The sequence below is a fragment of the Zasmidium cellare genome (assembly GCF_010093935.1).
Source record: "Zasmidium cellare ATCC 36951 unplaced genomic scaffold M409scaffold_35, whole genome shotgun sequence".
In the NCBI taxonomy this organism is placed as follows: domain Eukaryota; kingdom Fungi; phylum Ascomycota; class Dothideomycetes; order Mycosphaerellales; family Mycosphaerellaceae; genus Zasmidium; species Zasmidium cellare.
In genome coordinates this window covers 249,462-262,149 of record NW_022986979.1, presented here as the reverse complement: position 1 = coordinate 262,149, position 12,688 = coordinate 249,462, and the positions used below count along the sequence as shown (strand labels likewise).

The window sequence follows — 12,688 nt, the reverse complement described above, 5'->3', positions numbered from 1 at the left end:
TATATATCGACTCGACTTCCCACCCCATCATCGTGGAAATGGGCAGAGCCAGCTATATACCCATCTAATCGTAGGCGTGCTCGGAGCAAGCAACACCCTCACTGGCAGCGATAGCCATGAAGTAGTAGTGGTGAGTGAGTAGCAGCAATCTATGTCCATACCTCCATCCTCTCAAAACGAAATCGACTCCGTGTTGCCCAAACCCCGTCGCCACCGCCGCCCATTCCGATATCATCCACCCCATCTTTGAGTAACACCGATGCAAATGCAGCAACATGTTCGTAGTCCAGACTCTTGCCTACTTCTGCAGCTTGACCATAACGTACGGAATCTCGACATCCTCCTCCGTCTCGTCCTCGGCGGTGATTTCGAAGATGACGTTCTTCTGGTGCTCGGGGATGGGCTTCTTGCTGATGTGCTCCACGAGCTTGGACATCCTACAAAATCAACATGTTAACATTTTCATCCTCTCAACAGGAATGTGGGGACTCACTTCATCGGCAATCTCTCCTTGTTCTTCGCAGCAGGGTAGAAGGAAGCATACAACAAGCTCACGCCCGAGCTGATCATGCTAATGGTAAGACCCTTGGCCTTGAAGTCGTCAATGAACTGCTGCAGCGTGACATCTTCCGACTCGAAGCGATCCCACAGCTTGTCGATGGTGACCTCGCCGTTTGGTCCTTGGTACTTGCCCTTGGGGCTGGCAATTGGCTCAGAGAAGCCAAAGAATGGAAGCGCCAAGTTGACGAAACCATTCTTGTACTGCTCGATGTCGTCCTTGCCATCGATGATCTTGTACAATTCAAGGACCACAAGACCGGTAACCAATGCGGTGGTGGTGGCGATGGCCGGAATGATCTTGCCAGCAATGAACTTGGTCTTGTGCCGATCGGCCGTCACAATCTTGTAGTTCTCGGCACGCAGATTCGAAGCAGCGGTGATGAAGTCGATGTGGTGGTTCGTATCATCATCCTTCTCAAACTCCACAGGCTCCAGGCGGAAGTCGCCGAGAGACTTTGGCGGCGGCAGTGACTTGGCAATCTGCTCTAGCTGCTCGTTGTCATCAGCGGGACCATTGGCGTTTGGATCAGGCTCCTTGTCGTCTGCCTGAATCTTGACACCTGGATCAGGCTTGAAGTCTGGCACGATCATGCGGTCCAGAACGTTGTTGATGTACTGGCGGTCGTTGTTGGGCTTGATGTGGTAGTTGAAGGCGTGAAGGTTGGCGCCGGCGAGGATGAATGAGAAGTGAGTTGGGTTGTTGGGATCGAACTTGAGTGGGTCAGGGGCACGCTTTGGACCTGACCAGAAGGGCTGACCAGAAGAGGTCTTGGAGTCCTTGGGGAAGTTGTACAGCAATTGCTGGATGGCGTTGTTGTACTGCTTCTCGAACTGCGTGCGTGCCCACTCAATGCAGTCATCGAAGCTCTCGGGCTTCTCCGTGACGAGGAAGTCGCGAAGAGTCTCGAGAGTCTGCTTCTCATTGCCGGACTGCTTGAGAGCCGACCCAAGGTAGTCCTTCGAGGTGATGTAGGTGTTGACAATCTCAGCCGGGCCGGCGAAGAGTGTGTGGAAGAGGTCCTTGGCCCAGGCGATCGTATGCTCGATACGGTTGGGGAATGAACGAAGCGTGCACATCGGGAACGACTGCTCGGGAGGATCCTGTGAGCTGGAGTACGACTCCGTCTGGCGAGGCAGCACGACCTGCGTGTTGCCCTTGGTACCGAGAGTACCACTGTCGAGTAGTGGCTTGTGGAAGAAGACACACCGACGGTCGACATATGTACGGGCGTCGACATTGTCCAGAGCGTTCGTCACACCATCCAAGCTCTCCCAGAAGTCCTCGTTGAAGACGTGCTCTGTGCTCTGGGCGACGAGGTCCTTCATCATCTGAATCTTGCCCTTCAAATCCGGGTTCATGGCTTGCACCGCAGTGGCAGCAGACTCACTCTTGAGCTTGCCAACATCCTTGGAACGGAATAAAAATTGTCTATTGAGGTTGGACTTCTCGATCTGGTCGTTGTCGGTGACAGTGATGCGGCCGTTCGGTCCGGTACCAAGTCCAATCATTGCCCAATTCTTCAGCATCTCACAGCCAATCGCACCAGCACCGACAAGGAACTGCTTGATGTTTGCAATCTTGTCCTGGAATTCCTTGCCAAACACTGCAATCTGGCCATCGTATCGGGTACCAAGAGGCTTGCACAGCTCTTCGGTGCGATTCGAGTTGGTAGGCAGGGATTCCAGGGAATCGAAGTACATCCACTGCTTGATGGGATGGAACTTGCCCGATACCGACTTGAGCACCTCCTGCGCCGCAAGACCACCAAACAGAGCAGTCATGGGCGACAGGTCACCTCGCGCCTGGTATGACAACTCCTTGATGATCTTCTCGTCCAACTCCGGCACCTCCTCTTGAGTCTTTGCAATCTCCTGCGCAAGCTTCAACACCTCTGCCGCATCCGCATCATTCATCGATCGTGGGAACTCGCCATTGTGGCTGTCGGCAAACGCGTGCAAAGCCTGAATCCCCACATGGAGCTGTGCAGGACGGTCGAACTTGGCGAAATCGGACATCATCAACTCCGGCTTGGTGAGCTGCTTGCTCAGAGGCTCAAAGTCCAGAATCTTGGGCATCTTGACCTGCTGGTACAGTCCACCGCGCTTGTACTCTCCCAGGACCGACACATCGCCAATTGAGAAAGTGTATGGCCCCTTGACTGTAATTTTCCGCGGTGTGCCATCGTTCAACTGCTCCATGCCTTCCACCTCTGAGAATGTGACAAAGTCTCCATCTTCTAGACCGTGACGTGTCTCGTCCAACGCCGACACCAAGCCCTCCGAATCGATACCAGCAACGATGCCGTTGAGTGGGTTCTCGCCCGTGGGGTCGCCGACAGTGAAGTTCTTGCCGAAGTCAGTGAAGATGGTACCGAAGAGACCATAGGTATCAGTGATGACGACGTAGACGCCGTTCTCGTGACAGTACTCTGCGATGGTCTTCTGGTCTTTGAGCGAAGTATCTGTCAGTACAACAACCTGGTACCGCTTGAGCTGGCTGAGATCGCTGGTGAGGCTGTCAGACGGGTGAATATCGACAGGAGTGTATGGATTGAGCTCCGACACGCGGGGCTGGGTTACGGCCGCTCGCGGCTTGCCCACATCCTCCGGGTGGAGGAAGAACTGAGACGAGAGGTCCTGAATAGCAGCAGGCTTAGGGTCGTAGAGAGTCAAGCTCTTGACACCGGCCAGCGCCACGTTCTTGGCAATCTCGACACCGAGACCGCGCAGCCCGACGATGAGGACGTTCGAGGAACCCATGCGCTTCATGGCCTCGTGGCCCAGCACGTACAGCTGGCGCGAGTACAGCGACTCGTCGATCTCGCCGTTGCTGGCATCCTTGAGCTGCGCGACCTGCGCCTGCGGCGGGGCGTCAAGGTCCATCTTGCCGGTGCCGTTGGCGTCGGTCATGACTTTCTTTTGGGGGCTGTCGGTGGTTGGGAGGGGGCTCTCTGCGCGTCGCTTCATGAGAAAATCGTCTGGAGAGCGCGGCTGGGAGGGTTGCGTGCCTGTTCCACTGTAACCTCCTCCTCAACCAGACACGGCCGTGTTTCCCTTCTGCTCTTATCCAGAAGCTTCGTGGAAGTGACGAGTGCGAACGATAGTCGATGGCGTGGGAGGAAGAGAGGGTGGATTGGTAAGCGTTTGTGGTGGTGGCTGAAGTGGGAGAGAGGGTGAAGTTGACTGGCAGCACTGATCTCGCCTCAAGAGCTGCGCCTGCGCAAACGCCTGATCCCTGCACGTCTGATGTAATGACTGCCTGGACGGGAGCATCCGCTTGAACATTGATGGCGGTCTCATCAAAGTGATTGAGGCTGTCACATGCCGTCGACGTTGCTTCAGATATCGATAGTGTCCAGGCAGAAATACCATCGCACCGGGCTAATGGCGTGAAAGCTGTACATCATGATCTGTTATCTGGTCCTGCTTTACACCGCCCAAATCCAAACACAAACATTACACTCTACAAATTCATGACCTCGTCAAAGCCTCTTCCCATCACACTCACAACCTCGCCGTCACCCCACCGGTCTGAATCCCCTGCCTCCGTCTTATCTTCATCGGCACCCCCTCCGGCTCCAACACCGCATCCTCCCAAAGCCCCTCCCCAATCGACCTCGCCAGCCCCAGAATCCTCCTCCTCACAGACACCCCCTCCTTCTTCCCCTTCGCATCCCGTCGACTCCGGTCAATAAACTCACACAGATCCCAGAGCTTCCCTTCCGCGATGAGTTCATCCTTAACCTCATCGTACGCCGGCGTCCACTCCAGCTCCAAACGCACTCTTTGCGGCGCTTTAGAATCCTTCCCGGGTCGAGTGACAACGATGATGCCCTCCTCCTCACTCCGTGAGATAGCGTTCTTGAGCGCCTCCTTGTTGACGGCTTCATAATAGCTCAGATCTCCGCGGTGGTAAAGTGTCTTCCCCAACAGCTGCGCTTTATCTTGAAAGGTCTTCATATCGACCCAAGCTTCCGGGTCCGGGTAGTGTGGTGGAGGACGCAGCATGAAGACGGCGATGGCGCCGAGCCAGGAGGCTTCGACGAAGGGCCAGAGGAGGAAGTTGTAGAAGTCGAAGTTCTCCATGTCGAGGGCTCGCTCGTCCGAATGTATCTCGATGGTCTCGATTTTGCCGTCTGCGCCTGTCGTTGTCGAAAGCACTCGATCGTTGACGAGGCCCCTCAGCGTTGTTTGCAGATTCTCCTCCAGCGGCGTGGTAGGGAAGATGAATTCTGCCCTGAACAACTGCGACAGGAAGAAGACGTAATCGTACAACTCCTGATACGACATCTTCTCCGCCTCTGCGCCGCCCCCAAGCTTCACCTTCGTATACATCGCTGTGCAGACCAACGCCTGCGAGATGAACAGGTGGATCGTCATATTCCGATAGAAGCTGAGCTGGAAGCGGTCCTCGGCGTAGTACATCTCTTCGGGAAGTCCATCGATCCGACCAACGAGATTCGGTCCGAGAACTTCCAGAGCCTTGTCGACGACTCCTTCGATAACATTCCCAGCGAAATGCGCGACTCGTCCACCTTGAGCCTTCACCCTTTGACTCAACCACTCCACCCTCCGAATCAACTCCCCCCTCCCGACACTCCGTCCCGTGAGCGTCAACAACACCGTCCCCACCAAAGCCGTGGGCATCACCACGCTCACGTCGTTAATCTCACTCAACACCTTATAGCCAAACGTCGTGAGTAACCTCCTCTTCAACGCCGCATCATACATATTCTCAATCCCCGGCGACAAACTCCTCTTCATCATCCTCGCCCGCTGCTCATTCACAAACCCCCTCAAACTCCACGGCTGATGGAACCTCACATCCACCCGGCCCAACTTCAAACTCAACACATTGCTCGCCGACAAGAACCCCGCAAGATCCTCCTTCTTCTTCGGCTGACCCAGCAGTTCGCTGATGTACGAATCCACTTCAATCACCTTGTCGTACTGCGTGCTGACGGGACACACCATCGCATCCTCCACGCGTCCACTCAGGACGGAGTCCAGAATGTACGACAAGATACCAAACTTCGGCTGCAGCAACTTTCCCGTGCGGCTCCTGCCCCCTTCCACGAAACACTCCAGATTATACCCATTCTGCAGCAACGTATCCATATAACTCTGCACCAGCGTCGAGTACAACTGATCGTCCCCGAAACTCCTGCGAATCCACATGGCGCCCGCATGTTGCAAGAAAGGTCCTATCACGGGGAAGTTGAGATTATCCCCCGCCACGACGGTCGGCAGGGCGAGACCGAGGCGGTAGCAGACGAGTTGAAGCGAGACATAGTCGACATGGCTGCGATGACACGGCAGGAAAATAATACTCTGCTTCTTCCTCGCCGCCTCCTTCGCCACCTCCCTGAGCCTCAACACCTCCTGCGAAGAAACATGGATCCCCTGATGATACGCCCGCGTGAGCAGCTGCGTGACGAGATAATACGCCCCGCGGATAAACGGCCGACTATCCATCTTGCAAATCATCGCATCCGTCCACTCATCCGCCACCTCCGTCAACTGCTCCTCAATCTCCTTCCGCCTCTTCCCCCGCAGGTTCTTCCACTTCCCCTCCTCCCCCACCAGCCCCTTCGGCCCCAGCATATCCCCGTGCACCTCCTCTTCCACCCTCTTCTTCGCCAATTCCCGGATCTTGCCCCGCAGCATCTCCTGCTTGAGCACCATATCCTTCAGCCGCTCGCTGAACCCCGGGTAGAAGATCTCCTGGCCCAGGATCCTGTCGTAGGAGCGCCATGCTGTGCCGAGGACGTGCAGGCCAAGTTCTGAGAGGGCGTTGATGGGTTCGGTGCGGAATTTCGCGTAGGGCTCGAGGAGTTCCTGTTCGGATTCGGTGGTGGGTTCGTCTTGAATGATTTTGAGGTCGTTTCCTATGATGGCGATGTCGGATTCGAGGGAGGCGGTGGAGGAGGAGGAGGAGGCATTGTTGCTGCCGGCTGGGGAGGATGCGCGGGTCATGGTGTGGTTGTGTTATTGAGGAGCATAGGTCCAACTTTCCATACTCCAGACGACAGGAACTGTACAATCTCCTAGGATCAGAAAGGACAGCTCAACAACAACAGCACAATGTCGTCAACAGAGCAGCAATCCTTCCACGGAATCGGATATCCTCTCAGTCCGACTCCGATCGCAATGAGGCCAGATGTCAGGATGTATTCTTGGATGCCTAGACCGTTCGCAAGCTGCTCTAGGACAAGAAGGTGAGTGTTGCAGGTACATGCAACAGAGTAACAGAGTACAATCCGCGAGGTGTGGTTGTTTCTTGGATGCAGGTGTCGTTGTTGTTAAGGGACCCTGCAACCTTTCACTCTGGAGAAGCCGAGGCAATGGATTTGGACGAATGAGGAGCAAGCCGAATAAGGGAAGGCAGATGCGTCTTGGGGGAATATCAAACTCAAAATTGGCTGAAGACGCGGTCGAGAAGCAGAGAAAGAGTCTGGAAGCCTGGCCAGGCAGAAGAGTTGAACCTCTTGCTAGTACACTTCGTCTACCAATACCATCCAAGAAACCTCCACTCAGCTGAGTGTGGTTTTTAGTGCAGCTCCTTTCCCTCCAAGTTGGCAGTCACCAAAAGAAATAATCAGTACAGAAGCATGGGTATCTTTTCTCCATCCCTCCATACCGTAGATCCATCATTCCTCAAACGCCTTCCAAAACAGTAGTAGTAGTACAGTCAAAGTTCATCCGACTTTTTCCCCTCCCGAAACGCCCCCCTATGGGTTGTAGTACAGCGGGCCTCCTTGAAGTGGTCCGCCTTGGGTTGGGTTGCCGAAGCCGACATTGTTCGGCGGCACGTAGAAATTCTGATAAGGATGTTGCGGCAAGTTGAAGTCCGCCTTCGAGAACATCGGATTGGGGATGCCTGACGGCGGTCGCTTGTTTTGCTGTGGCTGTGGCGTCTGCTGCGATGGCAGAGGAGGCGTAGGTTGCATGTGTTGATTTGGGGTCGTCTGTTGTGGCAAGCCCGTCGCCATGCTTTGCTGCTGGTTGAAGTCGAATCCTTGTTGGAGCTGCATGGATTTTCGATGCGCTTGTTCCTGCATTTGACGCTGTTGAGCCTCTTGGGCTTCTTTCGCTTGTCGGTGAGCTGTATGGGTTTGAGCGAATTGTTGTGGTGAAGGCTCTTCATTCCAGCCCCATTTCTCCTTGAGCTCCTTGTACACGAACCCGATCCTCCAGCCGGTCTCTTTGTTGATCTTCTCAAATATTGTGAGGACCTCGTCTTGTTCTTTGCGGTCGGTGAGGACCTCGGCAGCATGGGCGAGTGATCGAATGGCCACAGACGCAACGCCGCTGAAAGGATGTTAGCTACACCTCAATTACTCGAGTTTGATAGACCCACCGATCCTTGACATGCGCGACAATACCACAAATCATCTGTGCATGTCGCGTCTGCATGTCCGCCATCTCAGGGTTATTGTGTACATAGTAGTATGGATGGATTTGAGACATTAGCAGCATCGCGGTGTGGTAGAAAAGCCTTGCGACGATTGTAGAGCGTTTGATCAGCCATACCTCCGGAAAGACAGACTTCGAGCTGGTTTGAAAAGCGTTCAGGTAAGCCATGGGATGCATCGTCCTGGGTATGCCATCGTTCCATGCGTCACACAACGATTTTAGGCGAGACCATTCCTCGTGGCGTTGCTGTGATCTGACCTGGTTGTCACGGTGATTCATCTCCGGCTGCCGTGGCATTGTGGCTCGGAAGTTGCACACCTTCGCAACAATGTACAACATTCGATGCGTCCAGACCTCTTCACGTCCATTGTGCAGCTCCCGGCTGAAGTCCAAGTCAACACCCCATTCGTCGGGATCCCACGCGACCTGCCAGTTGAAGTGTAGGCATGACAAGACTTCCAGACCAACATTGAGCCAGAAGCAAGCCGACCCAATGCCTTGTGCGCGAGCATTCCATCCGCACTCTTTGATCAACGCCCGAGCGCCGGCGATATGGTTCATGCGTTGCAATGCTCGCTCAGACATTATCTCGTATACATTTAGTATTACAGCCGTCGTCGCACAGATGACCGTGTCTCGATTCGGGTTCTGTAGGTTTCTCAGGAGATGTCTCGTGGCGGTATCGTAGTAGTTGAGAGCCTTCTCTTCGGTGTAAGCAGGATTGACCAGCGTCAGGTGTCGCGCTCCACAGGCCAGGAAGGCATTCAAAAGCATGGGCTCCGACAGTGAGTGGAACGGCAGCAGTCGGGAGAAGTGCTTCTGCGAGTCCATGCTGTCCATCCACAGGCCGACCTCTTCCACGAAGACTTGCATGAAGAGCGTCTCCTCTTGACCGTCGAGGTACTCTTTCCTTTGATTCTCATGTTCTGGTAAGTCAGTTTCAAGCGTATGGTGGCTTGTCACAGAGCCTTGCAAGGCTTTCATACCTGATTCAGCATATTGTGATTGCTGAGCTGAACTCGAATGAGGAGGCGCTTGTTGTTGAAAGTGATTCGCATCCTGTTTGGGTTGCACGTCGAAGATGTTGTTCATGCTGGGCTGGTGGCTGGGTGGCTCCTGATATGCATCTGGCATCAGGCCGTGTATGGACGGTAAAGGCTGGGCCATTGCGGCAACTTGAGCATCGTTGGTGGGGAATTCGAACGCAACGGCAGTGTCCAATGCATTCGTGTTGACATCCTGCCGGATACGCTTGTATCGCTGGGCGCCTCCCCGATACTCGCTGGCAATCTCGCGTGACTCGTCTAGAAACTCGACTTTCCAATCGTGAGTGCCGTAGAGTGTGACAATTGTCGGTGGTCGATCGACCCAAGTATCGATGAAGTTCAATCGCACGCCACGCCTGCATATTCGATTGCTCTTTTTGCAGTTGTTGCAGTTTGGTGTGGCTTCATCGCACTACAAGACGTCAATATCAGGTGTACTATCAAAGAGTATGTCCACGCGCCTCACCTTCAAGTGGCGCTCCCGACAGGTGAGACAGCCCGTCCGAACACGTTTGGGCTTGGAAGCCTCTGCATCCTTGTCCCCGTTGTTGCCATTCGGAGCATTGTCTCTGCTTTCAGATCTCGGACCAACTCTCTTGACCTTCTTATTCGGTTTGGAGCTCGATGGATTTGGCGGCTCTTTGCGCTTCGGCGGCATCTGCGGTGGGAAGTTCATGTTGGTGGGAGCCGCCGTGGTCGGCGAAATCTGGTCATCGTCGCCATAGGGAGGGTACTCATAGCCAGGCTGCAGGTACGCAGTCTGGTCGACGATGCCGGCCAGCGTTGAGAGGAGCGGCCCGCGGGCCTGCGAGAGCTCTGGGCTTGCAGAGGAGAGGTTCGCAATGCATGCGGTGGATTTATCTCGCAGATATGGCGGGGGTCGGTGGTGAGATGCGAGATGTCAATGGTTTCAGGGCGTCCGGGTCTGGGGCGTGGGCGGAAGTGCTGGCTGTGGTCGCAACGTCGGCCCTGGCTGCGGTGTAACACGGCGCGCGCGCCCTGCCGGTATTGCTGCTGCGCGATGGACTGACTGCCGGACGAGGGTGCAGGCGGCGAGGGTGTTTGCGGCGGGCGACGTGTGGTTCGGGCGGTTGACGTGCGTCTGGACCAGGCCCTCTAGAGTAGAGTAACGTTTTCGATGCTAGCCCCAACGCTGCTTTGTTCCGCCAAACACTGCCCGCGACAACGAACAACACCGCGCTGCCGACAAACGAGGATGCTGTTGCTAGTAGCTACAAACAGCGGCCGTGGGATAGGTCAACGGCGCAAGGAGAGAGAGCGAGGCAAACAGACGCCTGCAGAGGGAGGATCACGACCGAAGAACGGGGCCAACCCTGGCTCGCGGTGACGATGATGGTCTGCGGGGGTCCATTGGGGGAGGCCGAATGATGAGACACGACACGGCCGTCAAACACAGCCAGATCCAACGGATACATGTCGTTGAACGTCGCCGTCGTCGGTTCGAGGTTGCTCGGTACTTTCTGCTGCACAACACACCCTGTCAGCGCCAATCCCATACCGCAACGCCGCCATTTGAGTTTGTGGCGCGGGCTGCACCTCCGTGTGGGCGTCGTCCAGCGACATCCACCTGCATCCCGACTTCACACACCCAATGACCGCCCCTCCCGGCCTCAGATCCCCCATATCTATGATCGCCGCCCTGCATCTCGCGAACACCACCTTCCGGCCAGTTTGACTGTCGCCTCGGGCACGTCCCAGTTCTGACACCGATCGTCCTGCCCGTCCCTTCCCCGTACACCTCTCCGCACCCTTCCACCGCCCTCCCAAGTCTCCGGGATCCATTGCCATACACTGCTGCCAAGCCTTGCCTATGCGAGATACTGCAAGCTACGACAGGTACCTGCGTATCACCCCGCCGCCGCCCAGATCCGCCTCGCCGGCCATGTCCTAGGGAGCAGCACATAGCCTGTCGAGGCTCAAACTAGCTGCTATCCAGGGCCAATGTCTGCCCGGCAATACGAGTCGGTCGCTTCAGACGACAAGGCGGCCGACGAGTCTTCCACTTCGGCGCGCCTGACGCCGGACTCGGACTCGGATGATGTAAATCTCGACCAAGTCGAAGCTGAAGATGGGTACGAGTTGACGTCAATGGGCAAGCAGAGCCCCAGACTGGAAGAGCACGCGACAGCTGGAGCTGAAGAGGACGACGACGATGACCAGGCGCCGCTCGCTGGTGGACGGCGTAGAAGACAGAGCAGCGTCCAGTCCTTCGAGCTGTACACACCGCATGAAGAACGACGTGTGAAGCGAAAGCTGGACATTCGCCTGGTCCTTTTTGTCGCGCTGCTGTACAGCATCTCGTTCCTTGATCGCTCCAACGTCGGCCAGGCCAAGGTAGCTGGCCTCACACGCGACCTCAACTTGTCCGACGACCAATTCGAATGGTTGCTCACCGCCTTCTACATCGCATATGTCTTATTCGAGTGGATGACCCTCTGCTACAAGATCTTCCCACCGCACATCTACATCAGCTGCTGCGTATGCGCATGGGGTGTACTGGCCTCGCTGCAGTCGTTAAGCACAGGGTTCGCCTTCATACTGATCCTACGCGGATTGCTAGGCATTGGAGAGGCCGCCTTTGTTGGCATACCGTTCTATCTGTCCTTCTTCTTTCGCCGAGATGAGCTGGCTTTTCGAACCGGTATCTTCATCGCAGCAGCCCCACTCGCAACCAGCTATGCCAGCTTCCTTGCGTATGTTATTATGTGGTTAGGCCAATCCACTGGCATTGCAAGTTGGAGGCTGCTCTTCCTTCTTGAAGGATTCCCCGCCTGCCTTGTAGCAGTTTGGGCGTGGTATTGGATTCCTGACAATCCAGCAACCGCTAGATGGCTCACAGCCCGCGAGAAAAAAGTTGCGACGATGAGGATGCGGAATGAGTCGGCGGTAGACATGAAGTCGGAGAAAAGCAATGCCCTCCATACGAATGTTCCACGACACAAGAGGAAGTTCAAGTGGGACGAAGTTCAACGCACACTCATTGATCCCAAATCTTACCTCACCGCGGGCATGTTCTTCTGCTGCAACGTCGCCTTTAGCAGCATGCCGGTCTTTCTGCCCACCATCGTTAACCAAATGGGCTACACACGCCTCGCATCGCAAGGACTCTCCGCACCGCCCTTCCTTTTCGCCTTCCTCGTCGTACTTCTTACGACTCTCGTCTCCGATCGCATCAAGTCTCGAAGCATCCCAATGATAGTACTCGCCCTACTCGCGATGAGTGGATACGTTTTCCTCGCCGTGGCCGGTGCACTACAGGTTGGACACACATTGCGCTATCTTGCAGTATTTCCCATTTGCGCGGGCTTTTTCTCGGCTGTCGCCATCGTCATAACTTGGACAATCAACAACCAGGCTAGCGATGAAGGGAAAGGCACGGGCATGGCGGTCTTGAACGTCATCGGTCAGATGGGGCCCTTGCTGGGCACCCGGCTCTATCCTGACAGCGATGCTCCTTACTTTGTAAAAGGCATGAGCGTGTGTGCGGTAGCAATGGCGCTTGTTGGCATTCTAGCATTTGTTTTGAGGTTGGTACTACAGAGAGAGAACGCAAGACGAAAGTCGAAGTGGAGGGGTGGTGTAGGTGATGCTGGGAAGGAGTTTATCTACATTATATAACGACAGAGTAGGAAACAGAGTCCAGA

At 55.3% G+C, this 12,688-nt stretch overlaps 4 protein-coding genes across 4 annotated transcripts; 1 reads left to right on the top strand and 3 right to left on the bottom strand.

Moving 5' to 3' along the window:
• Window positions 1–298: 298 nt before the first annotated feature.
• Window positions 299–3,528, bottom strand: M409DRAFT_27139 (uncharacterized protein; the record flags this gene model as incomplete). Its single annotated transcript, XM_033808442.1, has 2 exons — window positions 299–437; window positions 494–3,528. 2 exons carry the CDS (start codon window positions 3,526–3,528, stop codon window positions 299–301), a joined length of 3,174 nt encoding a protein of 1,057 aa, XP_033663404.1.
• A 537-nt stretch (window positions 3,529–4,065) lies between these two features.
• Window positions 4,066–6,537, bottom strand: M409DRAFT_27138 (uncharacterized protein; the record flags this gene model as incomplete). The annotated part of the gene is made up of 1 exon (XM_033808441.1): window positions 4,066–6,537. One exon carries the CDS (start codon window positions 6,535–6,537, stop codon window positions 4,066–4,068), a length of 2,472 nt encoding a protein of 823 aa, XP_033663403.1.
• A 755-nt stretch (window positions 6,538–7,292) lies between these two features.
• M409DRAFT_69091 (uncharacterized protein) lies at window positions 7,293–9,699 on the bottom strand (the record flags this gene model as incomplete). The annotated part of the gene is made up of 3 exons (XM_033818125.1): window positions 7,293–7,872; window positions 7,922–9,435; window positions 9,490–9,699. 3 exons carry the CDS (start codon window positions 9,697–9,699, stop codon window positions 7,293–7,295), a joined length of 2,304 nt encoding a protein of 767 aa, XP_033663402.1.
• Window positions 9,700–10,985: 1,286 nt separating this feature from the next.
• On the top strand, window positions 10,986–12,662 carry M409DRAFT_58267 (uncharacterized protein; the record flags this gene model as incomplete). The annotated part of the gene is made up of 1 exon (XM_033813864.1): window positions 10,986–12,662. The coding sequence occupies one exon, from the start codon at window positions 10,986–10,988 to the stop codon at window positions 12,660–12,662; it is 1,677 nt and encodes a 558-aa protein (XP_033663401.1).
• Between the last annotated feature and the right edge of the window lie 26 nt (window positions 12,663–12,688).